Source organism: Myripristis murdjan, chromosome 21 (assembly GCF_902150065.1).
Source record: "Myripristis murdjan chromosome 21, fMyrMur1.1, whole genome shotgun sequence".
Classification (NCBI taxonomy): Eukaryota; Metazoa; Chordata; class Actinopteri; order Holocentriformes; family Holocentridae; genus Myripristis; species Myripristis murdjan.
Window position 1 is genome coordinate 28,160,611 of NC_044000.1, and position 21,787 is coordinate 28,182,397.

Below are 21,787 nucleotides of genomic sequence, written 5' to 3' on the forward strand. Positions count from 1 at the left end.
ACTGAACTGATACTGCGGCGGTTGTTTAATCAGCAGCTTTCTGTTGTCAGCCAGTCTTCTCCTGTTTCCTTGTTTCACCTTTTGTATCAAGTGCCTTGTCAGGATTCGCCTAAATTGCATCTACTAGAATGGGAAGGATGTAAAAATCACTGACTTGGAGAGTTTTCAGTGTCTGTCACAACCTTTATGCAACCTTTAGAACTTAAATGTAAACTTTATAGTTTAAACAACTTCCATATTTATTAGGAAAAGGTTTTTACAAAGATCATCAGCCTTTATGCTCCTGCAGTCTTATGGTCAGAAAATGATGCTGGACACTGTAAGACACAGTCAAACATAAGGACCAACAGGATTAAAGTGCAATTCATTCAGTTGTACTAATTATGCAAATGAGAAATGAACAGCCTGTAGAGGGTAGACAATCTTAAGTAAAGATATAAGTCTTGCACCAAGTAATTATTATCATTTTGTGACACAAATATTAGTCTGCATCTGACAGAAAGCAGTTTTGTGAATGATGCCACTTAACTGAAGGATGACATTCGCTTTCCACTTAAGTATAAATAGATTTCCCATTAATCTTATCTGTAAAACAAGCGGCAGATAATGCAGCTGCACACTGCTCTCTGATGAGAAGCTGAGATGTTTGGATTTGACCACAAGGTGGAGCCAAACCCACATAAATCCCTGGGAGATTCAACCACGTCCACAAAACAAATTCCTACCGCCTTTGTACAACCATCAGCACAATGTTTGACCTTTTGGTGTCTTTGCACTCTGTGGTCAGCGAGCGGTCAGGACTGCAACATCAGCCACTTCTCAGATGAATAAAGATCACAGAGCTCTGTGATGTCCATCAGGACTACTACTGTAAAATGAGTCCTGCCAAAGCCACTGTTCTTTCACGCTGGAGGGTATGATTAGGCAAAATAGATATATAAATGGTATTGTGTTGTGTAAAGCAAGTGGGTTCTTTGTATTTGTAGGCATCTTGCAGTTATATTAGATAATCTATGCACACGATAACTCACCAAAATAGTAGTAATGGTCACCTTTAATGCCACTGAGGTTATGTCCACGACTGGCAATTATCCCTCAAAAGCATTTACACTGCACACATTAAACACTTTACAACGTCAGTGTCCCGCGGCCAAACTAAAACCAAAAACAGCGTCAGTTGTACAAATGTCTTATCATGGGTGGCCTGCACGTTTGAAGGGTTAACAAAAAAAAAAAAAAAAAAAAAAAAAAAAAAAAAAAAAAACGTGGACGTGCAGCTGAACAAAACTGGAAAATCGTGTCATCAAGCCTCTTCCTTGCCTGCCAGACTGAGGAAGTTAGACTTTGCAGGCAGATGTTGGTCTGGCTCGCTCCACGGATGCGCACCGACCTTGGAGTCTCCAGATGCGCAGCGGAGGATGATGCGCACTGAAGTCAAGTAGAGCCGAGCAGAGCGCACAGCGAGGAGAGCGCTGTCTGCAGCCCTGTCAGCGGGATCCGGCTCGCTCGGCTGGACTCTGCATGCAGAAGTGCACATCTTGTTATGGCATTGTTCGGGGTTAAGTAAAAAGACGGAGAAGAAAGCCGACAGATACCCGACATTTTATTTCGCTTTGGCTTGATGCACAACTTAGGAGCTTTGTTTCAGTCGAGCCTCTGCATATAGCCCGACACGCTCTTTGTAGAGAAATCCAAGTGAGTCTTCAGCTCAGGGAAATTTTCACTCAGCAACCCGAGAGACGGAGACGTTTGGGAGGATTTTAGGACATTTTTCCCGAAAGTGGATGGAAAAGGATGATTTCTACGGCCTTACCCATCTAAGTGAGGTATTACCTTTGGAAGAGGGTAAGGAAAAGTTCACCCATATTCTCTCATTTTTCCCCTTTCTGTTTAGACTTCTAAACTGAATGCATGGCTGCTAAATGAGTTTGTATCCGTTCATGTTTGCACTTCTCTCTCAGGTGATCACAGCGATGCAGCATGTGGGTCTGCTTCTGCCCATATCTTTCAGAGAGGATTTAAGCGCCGCTCATCTTGAATAAGTCGAGAAGTCATCCAAGATGAGAGCTCTGCAAACACTCTTGTTTCTTTTTCTCCTGCACCAGGTGAGCCGGGAAATTATCTGATGCGAATAGAAATGCAAACAGCAACAAAGTGAGCAGCCTTCCTGCTGGGAGTCCCAGCCAGCGTGGCTCATGGTGCCTTCATGTCCCTGCACTGCACATTTGTCCTATTACCATTATAGCTGCTATTGTTATTGGTATTATTTAAATTATAGATCTGTTACACGTAATGTAATGCACAGGGACATTTATTAAGCACAACATCATGCCAAATGACATTTAAACTCGATTCTTGGCATGAGAAGAAAAGTTGATTCAGTCATTAACAAAACATTTCCTGGCTCCTTATTCCAGACTTGCAGGACCTATTTGTTTTCATCTCATTTGAACTTGCAGAGTCTTTAATTAAATAGCAGGCATCTTAATGAATATGAATTTTCAGTAATTCTCAATTAGAAGCACACCTCAGCACCTATCAAAATATGGTAATTTTTATTTGTTTAATTGCTGCATTTAACAGGCCTATTTTAGACACTGAAATAATAATTTTCACTCTGGTTGATTGGATTTAATTTTGCTGAACAGATAGTGACTTTGTCAATAGCCATGATGCATTATACAATATGCAATTAATTTTCTTAACAGCATCTGAATTAACTTATCTTACCCTATTTGGCAATGTGCTTAAAGTTTTCCTGGGAAACCCATTAAGTAAGATGCGTAGGAAAAATCATTTGCATTCTGCATATCTGTGGTTATAATGCAAAACATTTACATTACATGCCTTGTCAATCTCTGTCAGTATCAACATGAGGCTTATTACACTCTATAATTAAGAATCCTGCAATATTCTAAATTAAAAATAGAAAATTTATATTGAAAAATATGTTTTATTCATATTAATTCACTATTTTCAGCATAAAACTGATTATATTTCTGGCTTCTTGCTTTTGGTATTTCCATCTCTTAAATTAAGGCTGTGATATCCTGGATTGCTGCTTTTATCATTCTCAGCTCATCATCACCAACAGTGTCGTCTGCAGTATCACCTCCATCCGTTTTCAGCCACATCACATGGCCATTTGTGGTAAACAGCAGTCATTTTTATTTATTTTCCTCCCAGGGAGTTGAACAAGGTTCGCCCTCGTGCTTCAAAGTGTCTTTGCCGTTTTGAGAATGACGAGCCGGCCGATGAAAATGGCAGCTGAGAACAATGCGCGGCCGTGAGGACTCACTGACCACAAAGGCTTCCAGACCTTTTGCTGTTCCTCCTTGATGACTTGTACAATATGACTGAACCATACGTCCATGCTAATCCACAGGAAATTATTTTGTATTTACCAGAGATTGTTCATCTTAAGCTTTTGGGCGTAAGCCTCATGTGGCCTAATGCTGTTTTTATTGCATGACTAAGCTCTCCAAAGAAAGATCATGAGATTTAGGCAAATAAAATAGTCTTATGCTGCTCTTTTCAACGGCTGCTGATGCTGTCTGTCCTATATGAAAAGTTGAATACAGCAAGCGCGTTATCGTCATCATCCTTGCTTTTTACGGAGCCTAGCCGTGATCAGACCTTAACAGAAAATGCCGTATGATTGAAGAAGTTCTTCATATCAGAGTTATCCTCACACACAGTCCTTTCAGAGATAGCCCTGAACTGTGCAGAAGCAGCGGCGCAGTGTTGTCTGCTCTGGATGCTGCTGTAATGGGCCTTGTGCCTCTGGGAGCTCTGCCTCCAGAGAGAGGCTGCTCCCCTGGGGAGCCTCCCTTCGCACGCCTCAGTAGCTTCCCTCCCAGCAGACCCACCGCTGTCTGGCTGGGGACATATTGGCCCTTATCAATATTCCCCCAACTCCCGAAGGTTGAAAGATACTTAAATACGAGGGTGACGCTTAGTGAGACCATGAAACATGCATGCCACAGCTTCTTGAGCTGCAGAAGTTCTTTCGGTTTTTTGGCATTTCTGCTTCAATGGATGGCTGACTTTGGTGGAGAGAGGGAGGGGTGTACAGGGGGTACAGAACAAAGGTGGCTGGCCAGATTTGGATGTCAAAAAGTACAGGATGCACATCAGCGAAATGAGCCACAAGGGCCTAATAATGGAGGTTTGTAGGTTTTTATTGCTCAAGAGAGTCTGCAGCTCGCCTGGAGGCACGCTGGCAGGCATGCACATGAGCTTATTCACACATGGGAAAACAAGACGCAAATAGTTGTGCCCCCAACTAACTCCCCCTCCCCCTCCCCACACTCAAACCCCCTTCACACACACACACACACACACACACACACTCAGGGAGCATGAATCAAACAGTGAAAGTGTGGCCCCGGCTCCAGCATCTGTGCCGTACCCGAGGGACACATAAGAGGGTCAAAGCCTTCCTGTGTGAATCCATTCTTCCCCGTGACATCTGCCACAGTCAACCTCTGTGGAATGACAGCAGAATAATGTAGATGAAGATAAAACCTACTTGAGCTCTGCTCTCTGCCATCTTCCTCTCCCCATCTTGCCCTGCTTTTATTCTGGAGATTTCATGCAGGGAATGTGGGTTTTACAACGCTGCTTGGGATTAAGAGTGAGAAGACGGTGACAAAGTCTATTATGCCTTTGTATGTGACGGTTAGGGTCGGAGCTCTTTGGTAATATTATGTCACAACAAAGCCTCCATGTGGCCCGTGCCAAGGGGATCAGTGGGAGCATGAAATGCGTTGCTACCTCCTCGCTTTGTTACCGTAACATCGCCGAGGGCCAGACTGAGCAGAGATGGAGCCGCATATTCACAGCATCTCGATAAGAGGGTGTGACGCATTAAAGTGACAAAGCTTGGCTGGGTGCGAGTAAGCCGGACGCGCCTCGTCTGAGGGATCCGCCATACGCACCGAGTTCATCCCTCCAACTTTGATGTGCGCTGATTTAAGGGATTACAAGTCATTGCTCAGAGGACTTAGCTCTCATTTCAGCATTTCATTCGGAATATTTCGTGTTTTTTTTTCAGTGTGTTTTTACCTATGCTTTTATTTATTTATCTATCTATCCATCTACCAGCATAGCAGAGACGCTGGAAAACCATCAAGAATATGAAATTGTGAGTGTGAAGTCAGTCTAGTCAAGTTTAACGTGCTCATATTGTTGTAAAAATCTGCCAGAGGATTTTTCCCACTTTCATTTTTCTCCACAGAGCTAAACTGAGACAGTGTGGCTCCATTCAAAGTCGAAAACGGCTCTGGCAAGGACAACAGTTTTATCCCTGTCTTCATAACAAAACACAAATTCTACATAAATTCCCTCTCTAAGGGCCCTTTACCCCTTTTCCCCTTCCTCACGCTCAATTAGGTTTGGTTTCATTATTTATTTATTGTATATTTAAAGGCAACTAACACTGGAAAGTGTAATAAAATGTACAGTGGGGGGATTAGGAGCAGCTCTTTAATCTCATGCTTCTGATAATACTGCATGGGCTGATTGATTAGTTTTTCAGGAAGCTTATGTCAGAAAAACCTAATCCGTCTTTGGATTGTGCCAGCCTTGTAAGGTTTTCCGCTCCGCCACTTTATCATGGCGGCGAATTACAGAGCTGCTGGGCTGTGATAAGGTCCTCGTCTCTTTCAGAGACCCCACCGCCCAACCCCCTGCACCCCCCTTTCCCTCTGGACAATAAAAAAAAAAAAAAAAAACAGTGTTTATATTCTTCACATCCCTGCTCTAGCCTGGTCTTCACATCAACCTCTCCCAGGATTTGCCTTGTAAGAAAGAGAAAAAATGAGTCGAACTTAAGTCTCCGAAAACCCGCCAGAGAAATCGGGGTGGGAAAAAAAATATATATATTTGAGGCGAAATGTCTGTCAGTCCAGTAGAAATGTCTGTGGAAGTGATTAAACATGGATTGAGTGAGTGAATGGCTCTGCGTCTACAGACTGGTGGAGATGCGTCTGCCTTCCAGGAATCATTTGGAGCTTACATGGTGCTGATGTGTATCTGTGCTCATATTGGGGTCACAATCTTTCTAGCCAGAAGGCTTGACTGGGTAATCCCTCATAAACAATACTGTCTGTGGCATTTACAGTCCTCAGCCGGCGTGTCGGCCTCGGCCGCCTCTCAAGAAAAGGTTGTCATTTCGCCGGTTGAAATCCCTCAAATGCCGTTTGAGCCACAGCAGCCGCTGCAGAGTCGGCAGAGCCTCAGTCCTAATTTATTAATCCATGGAAGAGAAGTGCAAATGACTGATAGGTGTTAATATGATTGGCAGGTGTGTTGACAACTAATTTAGAGCAGCGAAAAACAAATCAATACAGCTGAGTATCGCGATATTAATTTTGCAATAATGTATCAATTCTCCAGCCCTTTTTGTATCAATATGTGTCATAAATGCAGCTTTTTTTGTATTATGTTATAACATCTGCATTATAATACACTTTGCTCAGTGCATAGTGCAAAATCTGTTTTACCCTCCTATTGTCTTTGGACTCAATCTGACCCATTCATTGTTTAACATTTCTAAATACACGATTAACATTATTACTATTTTTTTTCTTCAAATTTCATTACTTTTCCTAATTTAATGGGGACACCTGGGTAAACATAAAATGAACATGATAATATGTTTTTAATGTCCTGTTCACATTTGGTTTGTATCTGTGTGTCTTGATAAGGGTCAGTTTGACCCCAGGCTGTTTTTAGCTAATTAAACATATGAAATATGGACATTTTACACATATTTACTAACCTAACAGCCATACCTGTTGTAATGTGAGAACCAGGAAAAACATGATTCCCACCTGAACACAAAGTACCTGACACATAAACTTGGGTAGCGATTATTATTGTAATAATTTTCTGGAGGTTTAAATTGCTGGGGTCAGACTGATTGGATTGACGATTAATAAATTTGAACGTAACAGGAGAGACAGTGAGTTGGAATGAGAATCTCTAATGAATTGTTTTGAGTCTGTCAGCTGATTCTTCAGCTCATCCGTCATTTATTAGATGTTCTGATGTAGGTTGGACATTTTCAGTCAGCTCTTTAGAGCACTGTGATGCAGGTATGTGTTGTGATACACGTGTGTGTTGTGATGCAGGTATGTGTTGTGATGCAGGTGTGTGCTGTGATGCAGGTATGTGTTGTGATGCAGGTGTCTGCTGTGATACAGGTGTGTGCTGTGATGCAGGTGTGTGCTGTGATGCAGGTGTGTGCTGTGATGCAGGTGTGTGCTGTGATACAGGTGTGTGTTGTGACAAGCTCTTCACTGAAAGCCTGATGCTTAATATGATGTTGGATTTCCTGGTCCTGGTCTACAGCTCTGAATTTTGATGGGCAGCGTGGAGCTCGAGGCGCGGCGTTCGATCCGGAGGCGGCGCCGCCTGATGGCTTCGTCATTAACGCTCAGCAGAGTCAGAGCTCCAGCAGCTCCACAGCACAGCCCGGCTCTTTAGCAGCTCTTTTACAGTCTGCATCGCTTCTCACCCGCCACCTCTCCCATCACACTCTCTCTCTCTCTCTCTCTCTCTCTCTCTCTCTCTCTCTCTCCCTCTGTGAAATGTGCAGATCACTTTGCACGTGGATTTATTTATTTATTTGTTTTATTGTTTTTCCAAGTCGTGTGCGCTTGATGCAGCAGTACGGTCTGATGTCAGTTTCAAACCGATCAGGAAATGGACATGAGTCGCTCCTCTTGATGCTGTAAAACGCTCATTCCAGATGTGTAATCACATGCAGTCACTCACTATTCAGGTTCTTGATCGCACCTTTGAACAAGTTCATACTTCCCGAACAGTCATGACATAAAGTTGGTAATTAAGGCCAGGCTTGGTACCTGGAAAGGGCAATCACAATACACACCAGCGCCTGGGAAAGTGATTGACCTCTTTAATTAAAAGTGTATTTCGTTGCTGTACACGGCGACGCATGACAGCTGGAGAATAAGCAAAATAAATCTGCTTTCTGATTATTCCCAGTGTTTTGCATTTCTCCTGTGCCTGTGGGCTGTGAGGCCTCTCTTGCAGCTTGTCATTTTCAGCCCTAACAAAGCGCTGTCAGCTCCCCTCTATCTTTGTATATTTCTTGTGAAGTACCTGTCTTCAGAGCCGCCGAGAGAAAATGGAAGCAGTGTCTTTTCCCTCTCCTGTTTCTTCTTCAAAGGGAGCTGCTGCTGTGAAATCGGTCGAGGTGAAATCTGCTCCGGAGAACAGAAACATTTTGCTCTGTCAAAATTTAGCGGATCTATCGAGGCAGACGTGCGTTTGCGCAAATCAAGGGAGAGCTGCCATGTTTTTCTGAATGCGGCTCCATGTTTGCACACAGTTTTGAAAAATGTTCGGCGATAGAAACATTAGGATTATGTCGTCCTTGAGATGAAAGCGGAGGAAACTAAAAGCCCTGAACCCCGAGGTGTTCATTTGACGATAAAACGCCGTGTTTCCTCAAGTATTAGCCGAGGAGTTTTACAAGCACGTTTATCGTCGTTCTGCAGAGGAGCACGTGTGATACTGGTCAAGAAAACGATAATTACACGAATCCAAGGCATATCATGGCATTATCCTCCTGAATCCCTGCTATCAGGTGTGCAGAGGTGTGCTGCGCGTGTCAGGAGGCAGCACGGGAGTCGGCGCTTTGACCATGTAAGGGGATTATGAAAGTGATGATGCGTTGAAAGGTAACGCCTGCCTGAAAGCGAAGTGTTCGGGGCTTTGCTGCTGTCAGATGTGGCAGGTGCTGAGATAACACAAGTATCCCAGATTACCTGAAGGCTCTCATGCCACAGCCTCCCGGCGCTCCTCTCCTCCTCTCCAAGCTGGGATCTTCGTTAACACATTTGACATTTTTGATTTTCTTTGCACGTCTAATTTTTTCTTCACCTGTTTCTCCACCGTTCTTTGAGTTCCCCTTGTAAAGGCGGTGATGTGTCCCTGCCGTGACACCAGCAGGGTGTAAGTGTGTGTGTGTGTGTGCGTGTGTGTGTGTGTGTGGTGGAGAGTGGGAGGCGATCTTAACAAACTTGTCTTAACGAACTGCTAGAGAGAATTTTATTTTCCAGGTTGCAGTGGAGTTTTATTGTCTCATGATGGTTTAAATGATGTTTGAGGCTTTTCCATTAAGAAAAGGGAAGAAACTGAAGTTCAGCACCAAGTACCAACTATTGGCAAGAAAAAAAAAAAAAAAAAAAAGATGTTGTGTGAGATATAAAAAATACTGGCTGAACCTCTGATATTATTGATATGAGTTTCAGGGTTTAACATTTTATTTTATTTTTAAGAATCCCTCCCCTGAGCGGAGAAGAGCAGATTGCGGAAATATTGACTTTGACAAATAGTCCATGTACTGAACAAAAAAATACAATAAAGCACACATATCTAAAAACAGTAAACTCCTTCTAATAACCTTCAGGTCCTTCTGACCGCAAGCAAATGAAAGCAGTGAATCTTGATATTGATCTTTGTTTTTTTTTTTTTTTGTAATTTGTTGCCGTTCTTAAGGAACAGTGAAAGCCGGCTTTGTAGCTCTGCGTTAACAATTTCCATAAGTGGCAGCTTGTTGTGCCGGGCTGCAGGAGAGATGACTGTGTGATGATTTCTGCAGTTTACCGTTTTGCTCTCTGCAGGGAAATCCTCTTTTCTCTCGCCCCCCTCCTCCACAGGTCAGGTCAGCTGCCGAAAAGCAGCCCTTCAAGTGTGTTGCTCAAGGACATTTTATGAGGCTGGACGCTGGTGGACATGAGGTCCTCAGACAAACAAACAAACAAATCTCGCACTAGTTTTGAATGGAAATCATAACTAAATAAATCAGTGGTGATGCCCCGAGCAGAAAATACTGAGCACTGACCTCAATACTTGGATTGCGAGTATTTCCACTTGCACGCTTAATTTGAAGGTACTTGGGAGGAACAGCAGGAGCCGTGTGTGTTAGCTGGTTTGTTTATTTGCTGGTGTGAAGCGCACAGTGTTGAGGGGCATTATGGTCTGGATGTTTGGCTGTGCACAGCTCCAAGGCTTGGCTCGTGCTCACCGTCTGCAGGTGGAAGTAACTAATTACCTTTACTCACGGTACTGTAATTGAGTAGCTTTTTGTGTACTTGCACTTTTTTGTGTATTTATACATGAGCATTTTACTTTTACTTTAGTACATTTTTGCTTGAGTTCTGTCCTTCACCACATTTTAAATCAGATCCATTACAGAGAACAGATGATCAATGACAGATTGTGGAACCTTTCACAATAAAAGCTCAGTCAGCAAAGACGAGAAGAGGAATCTGCTTCTACTTTGTTGGCTCTACTTTTTGTCATTTCAAAATTTCACAATAAAAGCTGCACAATGACAAACTGCAGCGAGGACCATTTAGACTCAACTGTGGAAAAATGTGGAATAAGTGAAAAAATACCAGTGAATTGACCTGGCAATGAGAACCATATAGACTCAACCAGCAAATTAAAGCGCTTATTCCACATTTGTCAGTTGAGTCTACAGGGTCCTCACTTCCATCAACCCTCTGCAGTTTTGTGCAATGCACCTTTAAAATAATGCAGTTTAAAGTGCGCTCTCATGGAAAAGATCACAGCTAACACAATCACTTTTACTCTTAGTACAATTTGAATGAGACATATTTTACTTCTACTGCAGTAGATTTTTACAGCAGTACTTCTACTGCAGTAAAGTATCACCAAAGTAACAGAACTTCTATTTGTGATGCTCTTCACACGACTGCAGGAGCTGCAGATGTGCAGCCACGTCCCTTGGCCTCCATGCTTCACAAACTAACAACTGCAGACATAAAGCTCCAGTACTTCACTGTATTCATTTAAGTTTTTAATTTTACCACATAAAAGGCTCATTGGGATTAAAATCTCTTTTGCATTAAAGACCTGGCCAGCAGTAAAGGAGCACAATGTAAAACTGCATTTATTATTTTTTGATCATTATTATTATTATTGTTATTATCAATAATAGTAGTAGCAGCAGCAGTAGTAGTAGCAGTGGTAATAGTACTAGTAGCAGTAGTAGTAGCAGTAGTATTTTAGTTTGAGTTTCGTTCCCCAACACAAACAGGAAGACATTAAGACATAAAAAAAGGGAAAGAGGGGGATTGGGGGTAAAACTGCATTAAAGTGAGGACCCTTTGGACTCAACTGACAAAAACCATGGACTAAGCACAACATTTGGTCCACATCACAACGTGCTTATTGTCTGTGTTGTCACTTGAGTCTAAACAGGCCTTACTTGAATTAAACCCTCAGTTAAGGACAAACACCGATTTAAACAAGAACATTTGGTTAAAGCATAAAAACAAATACACTTAATTTGAAATGTTATGTTACCATTGCTGCAAGACAGTTAGGTCCCCACATCCCCTAGTGTGCTTGAAAATAATAATGTAGTAATAACAAAAATTATTTGCAGATGTTTTTTTTTTTTTTTTTTTGTGGCTGCAGTTACATTTTTATGTTTGTTTCTGTGTGAAGAAAAAAACAGCGTGCACTCATACATCAGGTAGTATGGTAAAAGTCAAACAGACTCTTTGGTTTTCGCAGGCGGAGTTTTTCAAGTCTACATAGTTTCACTCAATACAGTCCCCAACACACACACACACACACACACACACACACACCACCCCTGCGCTTACATCTGTTACATATTAATACCTCTCACCCATCAGCAGTGTCACACAGGCCGCTCACGTTGGCCTGCGCTCGTCCTCCCCGTCCCGCCGCAGATCGCCCCGGCCGAGGCAGCACAGCTGTTGTAGTGCGTTAGTTCAAATTCTGTTTTCAGACCCTTTTGTTTTCGTCTCCAACGTGACCGTAGCCGACAGGCCGCTGTTGCATTAAATCAGCTGATGAGATGAGGATTGCAGATCAACACATCTCATAAAACGCCTTTAAGCAGAAGGACTGTTACTTTGCTGCTGTTTCGCTTAACCTCCTCAACTCGGCCGTGCCCACAGGTGGTTTGTCGTCGCTGTGTGGATTAGCTTTGTTCAGACCCAGAGAAGTTTATTTTAAATTCTAGTGGAGATCTCAGGGTTTCTAAAACCACCAGATATGTCCTCCCGGATTTCACGGAAATGTGCATAAAATTTTCAAAAACGATGGCATCTCGGGTTTTAATATTTCACTCATTAACCAGAGTTCAAGGGGTTAATTAGAAGTAAAAATCCTGATGTAAGGACAAGTGAAAAGTGTCAGATTTTAAAAGTAAAAAGTTTGTGAGTTTGTTTTTAGAAAAGAGAACAGTGTCCCATGTGACTCTGGAAGAACGAGAGCACACGGCTCAAACCTGATTGTGTTAACTGGAAAAATGAGAAATGATGAAGTGGAGATGACACACAAAGTCCATGAATAACAACACTTTAGGTAAAATTACTGACTTTTACGCAAAGACGCAAAAAAGTACAGGTAGATTAAAAATTTTAAAAAAGCCACTTAGGCGCAGTAATGTGATTAAATTTATTACTTGCATCCACCCTTGTGTGTACATGTTTTCCTAATTAAAATGCAAATCATCATATACTGGCCATTGTGAGCATTTATAAGGTATTAACACAAATTATCTTTAATATGTTAAGGATGCATAAAGCCACCGAGTCGATCCTGGAGCTGCAACAAGAGCAGGAGACTTTGAACGGCATTAGAGGCTAAGCTGGCCTCGCTGTGGCCGATCTCCCTCTCACAGGGGTCAGGTGGTAATGGCCTGAGGGATTATACTGTAGGGTAGGAGATATACTACATGCACATACAAGCATGCTTGCACGCACACACACACACACACACACACACACACACTGCAGCCCTTTGTGGTCAGTGCGGTGCCCCCGGTGTGGATTTGCTTTTGCGATCCACCACAGCGCTGAAACACCTGCCATGTGTTTCCCTGGACGGCCACTGATTAAGAGTGATGGCTTTGGAGCGTGAGGCTGTTCCAGCGATCAGAGCAGCAATCTATTCTTCTGCAGCATGTAGACTCCTGCTCTCGGCTGCCTCGGGGCCTCCAGGGCCTCCTGTCCTGGATCAGGCTCCGGGTGTGAATCATTACAAATGATACGCCCCGTAACATCAGGAGGAAGACGGGAGGGGGTGGGGATGCAGGCTGAGGATGGACTTAATGTGGGGAGAGCAGCTTGTCATGTTCGAGGCTTGAAAACAAGAGGCTGCAGTCAGCCTGGCTCCCCCACAGTCCGTGCTTTAAATGCGAGCAGCATGGACCCAGCCAGTCCAATATGGCAGCTGCAGCACGGCAATGGCACTGAGAGCGTATCATGAAAGGCAGCGGTGAAGCCGGTGTAATTAAGGCGGGACATCCAGATTTTTACTACGCAGAAAGGCATCAAGTTAATGAAGCTTCGGACACAGAAAATTAGCAGAGAAATGAATTGCTCCACCAAAGTGAGGTCAATTTGCACAGATAAATCCATGAAGAACAGTGGAGTGCATCATTGGAACTGCTCTGCCTGCACCGATGAGCAGGTTAATTGCCCATTTTGTTTATTGTGAGAAAGATGTCTGAAACCAATTTTCCCCAGACGCATATCCCCACCTTATGTGCCGGGGAAAAAAAAAAAAATCTAAATCAACCATGGAAAACACAACAGATGATTATTTTAGCTCACTGGTAGAACAATGCAAAAATAGAATGGCCACGGTTGTCAGAGAGGGAAGAGAGAGGTAAAAAAAAAAAAACTAAAAATACGCAGAAAAGAAGATCTCAGATCATGAGTACGAGGCCACCTTGTCAACGGCGCCCAGGCGAAAGAGAAAGATCAGACTCCATCAAAACAGGGCTGCAGCCTCGCCCGCGGCCCGGAACCCATCACAGCCGAGCGCCGCGTCGCCAGCCGCTCGCCGCAAATGCCTTTTAACGGCATCTCTTCAGATGATCCGGCAGCCAGATGTCACCAGCTTCTTAATAACTTTCTAGAGGCTAGTTCTGGTCACTGTGGCAATTACCTTTATGTCAGGCCTCTAAAAGATATGTCTACCCACGGGACAAGCAGGCAGCCAGCTCCATAATGCTCATTACAGATGAATGTCGAGGCTGATTCATCCTGACTCAGTGTGTGGCTGCCTGCTATCAGGCCACTGGCACGAGTGAGTCCTGCTATCACCTCTGGATATTACTGACTGACATGTTATTAAATCACATGCGTGTGCTGTAAGGATACACCTTCACAAGTGACTATTATGCTGCACTCAGGTACACTGGTGGTACTTGAGGTGGGGGGCGCTCAGCTGAGCAGACTCAGGTACACCGTGACCTTCTGGGTGTCTCACCGGCAACTCAATGACAAATCAGTGTATTCCAGGCTGAAGTGTGAGATAAAGCCACATTTTAGTTGCTAAATGGACTTGACTCAGTGTTTTAGTGGAGAAAAACTGATGCAGATCCATAGTAACAAAACATCAAAAGATTTTAGATTGAACAACTCAAATTCAATAATGTGACAGCATTTTGATTTTGTAATAAGACGTTTTTGAAAGCTACCAATGATCATTAACAATCACAAATGATTAATCAGTAATTAGTAATGTCATATAATGAGAAGGTAAATCAAATTGTATCACTTTACTGCTTTAAGGCCAAGGAAAGGCACCAGATAGATATTAGGTTATGATGTTACAATAAGCAAGTTAATATCTGTTCTTATATTACAATATCAATATTGTAACATATATTGCCCAGGACTAATGTAGAGTGTACAGTTAGAGGGGTTGGACTAATATATTAGTTTGTAGATATTTTAGGCTGTTACTGAGCTTTTATTTAATATCAGAGACTGTGGAGTCACGTGGTTCACCTCTGACAACACTGCAAAAAAGGATTTTTTTTTTTAGTTTTACTGTCCCATAATGATCTGAATGCTGTTTGAGAAGCTTTTCCACCCTGATAAAAAAAAAATGTAATTCTGGGGCAACACTGATTATTTGTCATTTGTGGCGTCAAAGTGGTAGGAAAAAAAATTTAAATACCGAAAAGTGGCATAAAATATTGTCCTCAGCAGCTTCCTTACAAAAATATCAGTATTGGAATCAAACTTTAAAAACCCGTTAAGTCAAACCACCACAAATAATATCCAGCTGATATAAGTATTTGAATTTGTCCAAAATATCTTTGTTTGTTTGTTTGTTTTTTATTGGTATCGGTGGATGTTTGCTTCATTATGATGTGACGCTGATTGGAGGTCATCACCTGTGTACTGTAAATGAACATCATATTTGCCATATTTTCTGTTTCCATACATGTGATGCCTCCCCTGCTCTGGCTGTCATGTGTTTCTGTGATGAGATATGAGGTTCCTGTACGTCTCCGTGTTTTCGTTTAGGACGTGCAGAGGAGCCAAACCACACAACAGATCCAGATCCGCATGTTTGCCGCCAGTCACTTGGCTTTGTACTGTTGAAATGAGGTCTAGTGTTTTCAGCTCCATAAGTCTGAGGTTATTATCATAATAATGTCTTGTTTCAAGTTGCCCTGAAATGCCTCTAGCATAGCAGCACCGATTAAGCAATCTTAATTAAGCTTTTGTAGACTCTCCTTCATCAGACCTTGCCTTTTTTCACAGCCTCTTTTGTTGCACAAAAAACTCATATTTCTTTAGTTTGTTTTCAACACGCACCACTTCCGTATAAATGAACAAGGTGTGTTAGTGTGTGTGTGTATGTGTGTGTGTGTCTGTGTGTAGAGGGAGGGAGGGAGCGAGCGAGAGAGGAAGAGAGAGAGAGAGAGAGAGAGAGAGAACGAGTGTCTGTGTCAGTGCAAGCTTTCAAGTTCCCAGTGCTTCATCTCTCTCAGGGCATTTAAGTATTAGATATCCCTCTCATGATCCCCCTTGTTGTCACAGCAATTTCCCCAGTTGCTCATCATACTTAAACTCCCCTCTCATTTCCATTATAATCACCCCGTACAAAGCTCACCTGAGGTTTCCACTGAAAGAGGAAATTCGGTTTCACCTCTGAAGTTGTGCAGTATGACACCTAATGTGAAAAGGATATCTGAGCCGGGGCTGGCAGGGAGGCGAGGAGACGCTCCTGCGGGGAGTCCACAGTCTCTGACTTTATGTTCGGCTCAGGCCTTTGTTTGGGATGTTGTGAGAGCCGAGCTCACGCGAGGTATCACTAAACGGCAGCGTCACTGAGGGAACGCTGTCACCGGAATCGGTTGATTAAACGCCTGTGAATTTGATGAGCTACACAGAGGGACATTATTACAGTGTTCCCCCATTCATCTGTGTTTACGCGGAGGAGCTGTCTTAATTAAGCATTGTGAGGGCTGATAGATGGGCCAGGCTCGCCGTCCGCCGGAGACACTTCGATTTCACATTATCCACATCCAGGCCTCTCAAATAGCCGAGGCATTATGCCCACGTTTGCTGCATTAAGGTGTTACTGTCGGTCTGGGGCGTCGGCTGCATCCCTGCACAGCAGAACCTCTAATCACAGGATGTACAGCGCAACACGAGATGGTGCTTTAATAATTCAGCATTCGCACGGAGCACTTTTACATGACGAATGGATAGATGTGCAGATTTGAGGCCGGTGTAATGTGGTGACAAAACAAATCGTGGTAGGCAGACCTAGTTTGTTAGCTGTGTACACATGTGCCTCACTTAGGCTTACAGCAAAATTATAATTAGTCTGGAAGTGGTGCACAGCGGCTCAGCGAGATTTCAAACAGCCGCTGCTCGGTGCCTTCACATCTGCTTCTCTCAGTGATCCCTGAAACCGGGCCCGGGGAAAGCCAGCACAACTAATTACTAATAAAACTAGCTAAGCTTATTGCCGTGAAATATTAAAGCTTTATCTTAAGTGGACCAGGAATCACTCCTGAAGCTAAAAGGGCTTTGAGGTACAAGGAGGGATCACAGTTCACGCTGTGTCGGGATTAGCACTTGGAGTTCATACTTTACCACATTAGAAGCCTCTGCCATTGTCGGGATCCTCAACCAGCCAAAGTTCGTATGCATGCGGTATCTAAGAATAGCACGGCTGATCTGAGACCAGTTCGCCCGTTAAGTCCAAGGGATTTTCATTGTCATCATGTGATCTGACATGTCGTCCAAAATTCTTAGCCTTATGCAAATGGAAAATGGAAACACATCACTGCACTCGGAATAATTCCCAACTTTTTTTTTTTAATAAAGTTTTATGTGCATGATTTCTAGATTATGTATTTTGTTAATTGACTCAAAATAGTACTGAGTGAGAGCTGAAACCTGTGACACTGAGCAGTCAGTGCTGTTTTGTTTTTATTATTATTATTATTATTATTATTATTATCATTATTATTATTATTTTATGGTAAGCACTTAATACTGTTGTGTTTCTGCTCAACATGCCCCAGACCTCACCTGTCAATCAATCTGTGGGCGGTACCATGACATCTCTTTCTTTTCAGTCTCTGTTTGTCCACTAAAATGATCCCCATTTACTTACGACCAGCTTATTTAGATAGATAGATAGATAGATAGATAGATAGAATTAAAATTGGCAAAGACATATTCAGACAAACAGAAATAAATAAATAAATAAATGAAAGCCAGCTGACTCTGGGTCTGAAACACATTCAAGTACAATATAAGCGTCTTTTTGAAACATGCTTTTCCCTTTATTGAATAAAAAATACCAGGTAGACTTTTTTCATGCTAATTACCCAGTTTTTCTTCTGTTTGCTCCAAATTAACATGACGTGCGTCACTGAGTGTTTATTTGCTGCCTACCTGTGTTGTGTTTTCTCTGAAGGTCGCATGCAGGAAGGCGCACGGAGCGGCGACGGAGCTCATCGAATGGGGGGAAAGCGATAACGAGCAGAAGTTTTCTCCCACGGGGGCGAGTCCGCGGATCCTGAACCCCCTGCGTTTGTTTGCCCGGGGCTCCCCTGGGTTCAAGAGCAACATGAGGGAAGTGACATATTTAGAGAACATGGAGGACTTCTGGGACTGGTTATCTAACCAGACAGATGTTCAGGGGGCGCAGGCCAGAACTAAACGCAGGCCCATCGTCAAGACCGGCAAATTCAAAAAGATGTTCGGATGGGGGGACTTCCACTCCAACATCAAGACTATCAAACTCAACCTGCTGATCACGGGGAAGATCGTGGACCACGGGAACGGCACCTTCAGCGTTTACTTCCGCCACAACTCCACGGGCCTGGGGAACGTGTCGGTCAGCCTGGTGCCGCCCTCCAAGGTGGTGGAGTTCGAGATCGCCCAGCAGTCCACGCTGGAGACCAAAGACACCAAATCGTTCAACTGTCGCATCGAGTACGAGAAGACGGACCGCAACAAGAAGACCGCCCTGTGCGGCTTCGACCCGTCCAAGGTGTGCTACCAGGAGCAGACGCAGAGCCACGTGTCCTGGCTGTGCTCCAAACCCTTCAAAGTCATATGCATCTATATAGCCTTTTACAGTGTTGACTATAAACTGGTGCAGAAGGTTTGCCCTGACTATAACTACCATAGCGACACACCCTACTCCTCCACGGGATGACCTGGTGTTGGGTAGCATGCGCATCAAGCTCCCGTTGCTCCCTTAAATTAATGTAAATGTCAAATCAGCCTCTGAGATCCTAGTCCCTCAACACTCACACATCAGACATGCAGGAGCTGCAACACACCCTTGGGGAATTTGGTGTATTTGTTCAAAACTTTTGTATATAATGTAAGATCACAACCTAAGACGAGGCAGGTGTCCAGGGATTAGGATTTAGGAGTTGACTTGGGATTCAGAATTAGCTCCAAACCCTGGGTGACTCCTTCCTCCATGTCTCCCTCTCATCACAACAGCACATGTTCTCTGTAAACCACCACTGGTAATTAGTAGCTTGTCCAGATGTTTTCCACCAGGCTAGACCATAGGCGAGCAGCTCCCCGGCTCAAAGTAGATTGCCTGCCTAGTTTGTGCCAGCAGACCTGCAAAGATGCTAACATAGTCAAGCATTTCCTTCCTCCAACTTCCTCGGCTCATTAAAATATTCAAACACGGCATGAAATATGGCAAGATGTTTAAATAACTTCTCATATTTCACATAGAAAAAGATGCTGGAATTCGCATTTGAGGAGATATCAAATGGCGGACACTTCCTTTGTGATGATGATGCGGCATTTTGGTCAAAATAATCTGTTCATTGTCTTTGATACGGAGCCAACATCCATTTGTTGTCGTTACAGAGCAGAGGAGGCACAGCATCCAGCAGCATATTTCAGATTAGTTTGATCGATGGGTATTTTTTTTTTTTTTTCCACATAACTTTGATGAATCAATATGGCCTTACAACCTAATATTAAGTGCCCGTGACAATATAAATTGATCAAATAAATCCAACCTGGCGGTATTCTACGAGCAGGTTGAGAGTTTGTGACTAAATCATTACATATAATCTCGCCATTTGAAACATCAGTACCCGTCCACACATAATCTGGCAGCTGCCTTGTTTACGTATCAAACTGCTCGCTGCTGCGGTGATCACGAGATGATGCATACGCTAAAACTAATCTGAAATCCAGCGTCTGTTTTTTGAGCAGTTTGAGGCGTCAGTCTGCCTGGAGCACCCAGCAGTGGATTAATGTGTCAGCAGAGGTGTGGGAAAGCGATAATTGGAGGACAGGTGGATTTAGTGAGTCTGGCAGACAATTAACAGCACTTTGTCATGGTCCTGCCACCAGCCCTGACATTTCCTGTCTTTAATAGGCTTTAATTACACTGGGAAATTTCATTTACTCAACACCAACAGTGGAGAAACTAAAAGCAAAAAAAAAAAAAAAAAAGGGTAAAATCTACAAAATTCCTCTAGAATGATAATGGGACTTTGAAAAGGGAATTTGAAAATGTCAGATATTGCCAAATTGCACAGAAAGCTTACGCTGACGGGAAACATCCAGTGAACGAATCAAGTCGGGTTGGACGTGTTCGGTTAAAATCTGCACGTGAATTAAATGCCATACGCGGCGTTGATGGTTCACATCCAGGGTTTTATCCCAGGGCAATCAACAAACATTATTTTATTTGTTGTTGTCTGATGTCTTTTGCAACTGTAAATGACACCGTCACATTATACACTCGGAGAGAGGTGTATGATAAGGAGATATCTAACATCTAAGTTGATCTATGTTGATGTTTTAGTTCTACTCCCTTTGTGCAATGCAAAGTGTGTTACGTGTAAGTCTCGGTACTTCTAAAACTAAACGTGTTTACTTATGGCTTCAGAGTAAATGATGTCAACCTTATTTTCTTTCCTTTTTTCTGGCGAAATATGTCAATAGCTGAATTGTTCCTTACTTTGGTGTTTGTTAAGCTAGTGATATCATGTAGATGTATGGCATATTTATTGCTACTTACAGATTGCTTTGTTGAGTTCCATTTTTTGTAAACCTTGCACACTGTAAACGGTAGCTATTCTGAGTTCCTGCTTGCTTAATCTTGTTTCATGTTCTTCCCCTGTAAGATAGGAAAAAAGAGCACTGCTGTGTGTATAATGTAAGTAAAAATGTTCATTTTGGAATATTTGATTTAATAGGGGGTTTATTTTGTTAAAATGGAGTTGTTTGTAAAGATCAATTTAGGTTTTTATGGCATTAAACCTTATTTGAACTTGGCTCGCGGCACAGCGTCACACTGAGTGAGCTCAGCTCTGCCGGCGCTCGCACTCGTCTTGTTTCATTCCTACAAGGACTTCTCAACAGGATAAACACACCATTTTTAAGAGGTACATTTCAGTGTAGCTTTTTAATGGGCTATAAATCTGTGTCCACAGGCGAGGATGATACCAGAGGTACACCTCAGGGAGCACATCCATTTTGCTGTGGCCGTCGGGGACACAGGTCTTTTCATTCGCTTCCATTACTCTTATCTGATCAGGGAGAGGGATCCACTCTCAGGCATCAAGGCACGCCAGGCATTCCTGGTGCGCACACCGAAATCCTAACAAGGAAAACTATGACTGACTACACTAACAAACATTTGGCTTCGGATCATTTCTCTTACAGTCGAGACAGGTGAGATCACTCGCTGCTCACAGCTGCACTGGAAAATGTTGTTTTTGCTTTTTTAGCTTTTTTTTTTTTTTTACAGGTCATACCTTCCACCTATTGAACAAGAAACACCAAAAATATCACATTTTGTATTGTATCTTTAAATCATAATTTCTCAAACTGCCAATGAATGATACCATCCTTCCAATATTAACATGACAGATTATTTAAAAATTACACCCCTCTGACCCCCAACAAATAAAACTGCCTTTCTGTCTCTAATGGAAATCCCATTGGTTTATATGATCAATCTGATGGTGTTAAGCCCCGCCCAGCAGTCTGTTGTTCACATATGTCACATTACATAAGCAAGATGCTCTCAAACTTTCACTTTATTGTAACTTTAATGATGGAAGTCATTTAGTATTTGTTCATTTTTCAATGATCCTCTTTTGGGGCATTTCCCTCTGTGTCTTCCTCCAGCTACTTTATCATTCTAAAACAAATCTGGCACATTTGAATAACTTCATGAAACCTCATGAAATATATGGTCCAAATATGTTATTGCTTGAAGTTCTGTCTGTAATGTGTTGATGATATTACAACATTACGCTGGCAGCTCCACACGGCAGGAACAGATACCAGTTTCAAAACTTTCCACTTTTACACTGAGAAATCCTGTAACGCAGCGTCAGGAAGCATCTCTCACCTTACTCGTCTTTAACGGAGCGATCTCCGATGCTTCGCCGAAAAGGGCTCACCTGGTAGAGCGCGTACCA

The 21,787-nt window shown here is 42.9% G+C and overlaps 1 protein-coding gene across 1 annotated transcript; it reads left to right on the forward strand.

The window, feature by feature from the left end:
- The first annotated feature begins 1,336 nt into the window (after positions 1-1,336).
- On the forward strand, positions 1,337-19,792 carry nxph2a (neurexophilin 2a). The gene is made up of 3 exons (XM_030081655.1): positions 1,337-1,845; positions 1,962-2,105; positions 17,782-19,792. The coding sequence occupies exons 2-3, from the start codon at positions 2,061-2,063 to the stop codon at positions 18,526-18,528; spliced, it is 792 nt and encodes a 263-aa protein (XP_029937515.1). The 5' UTR covers positions 1,337-1,845; positions 1,962-2,060; the 3' UTR covers positions 18,529-19,792.
- Positions 19,793-21,787: the final 1,995 nt, after the last annotated feature.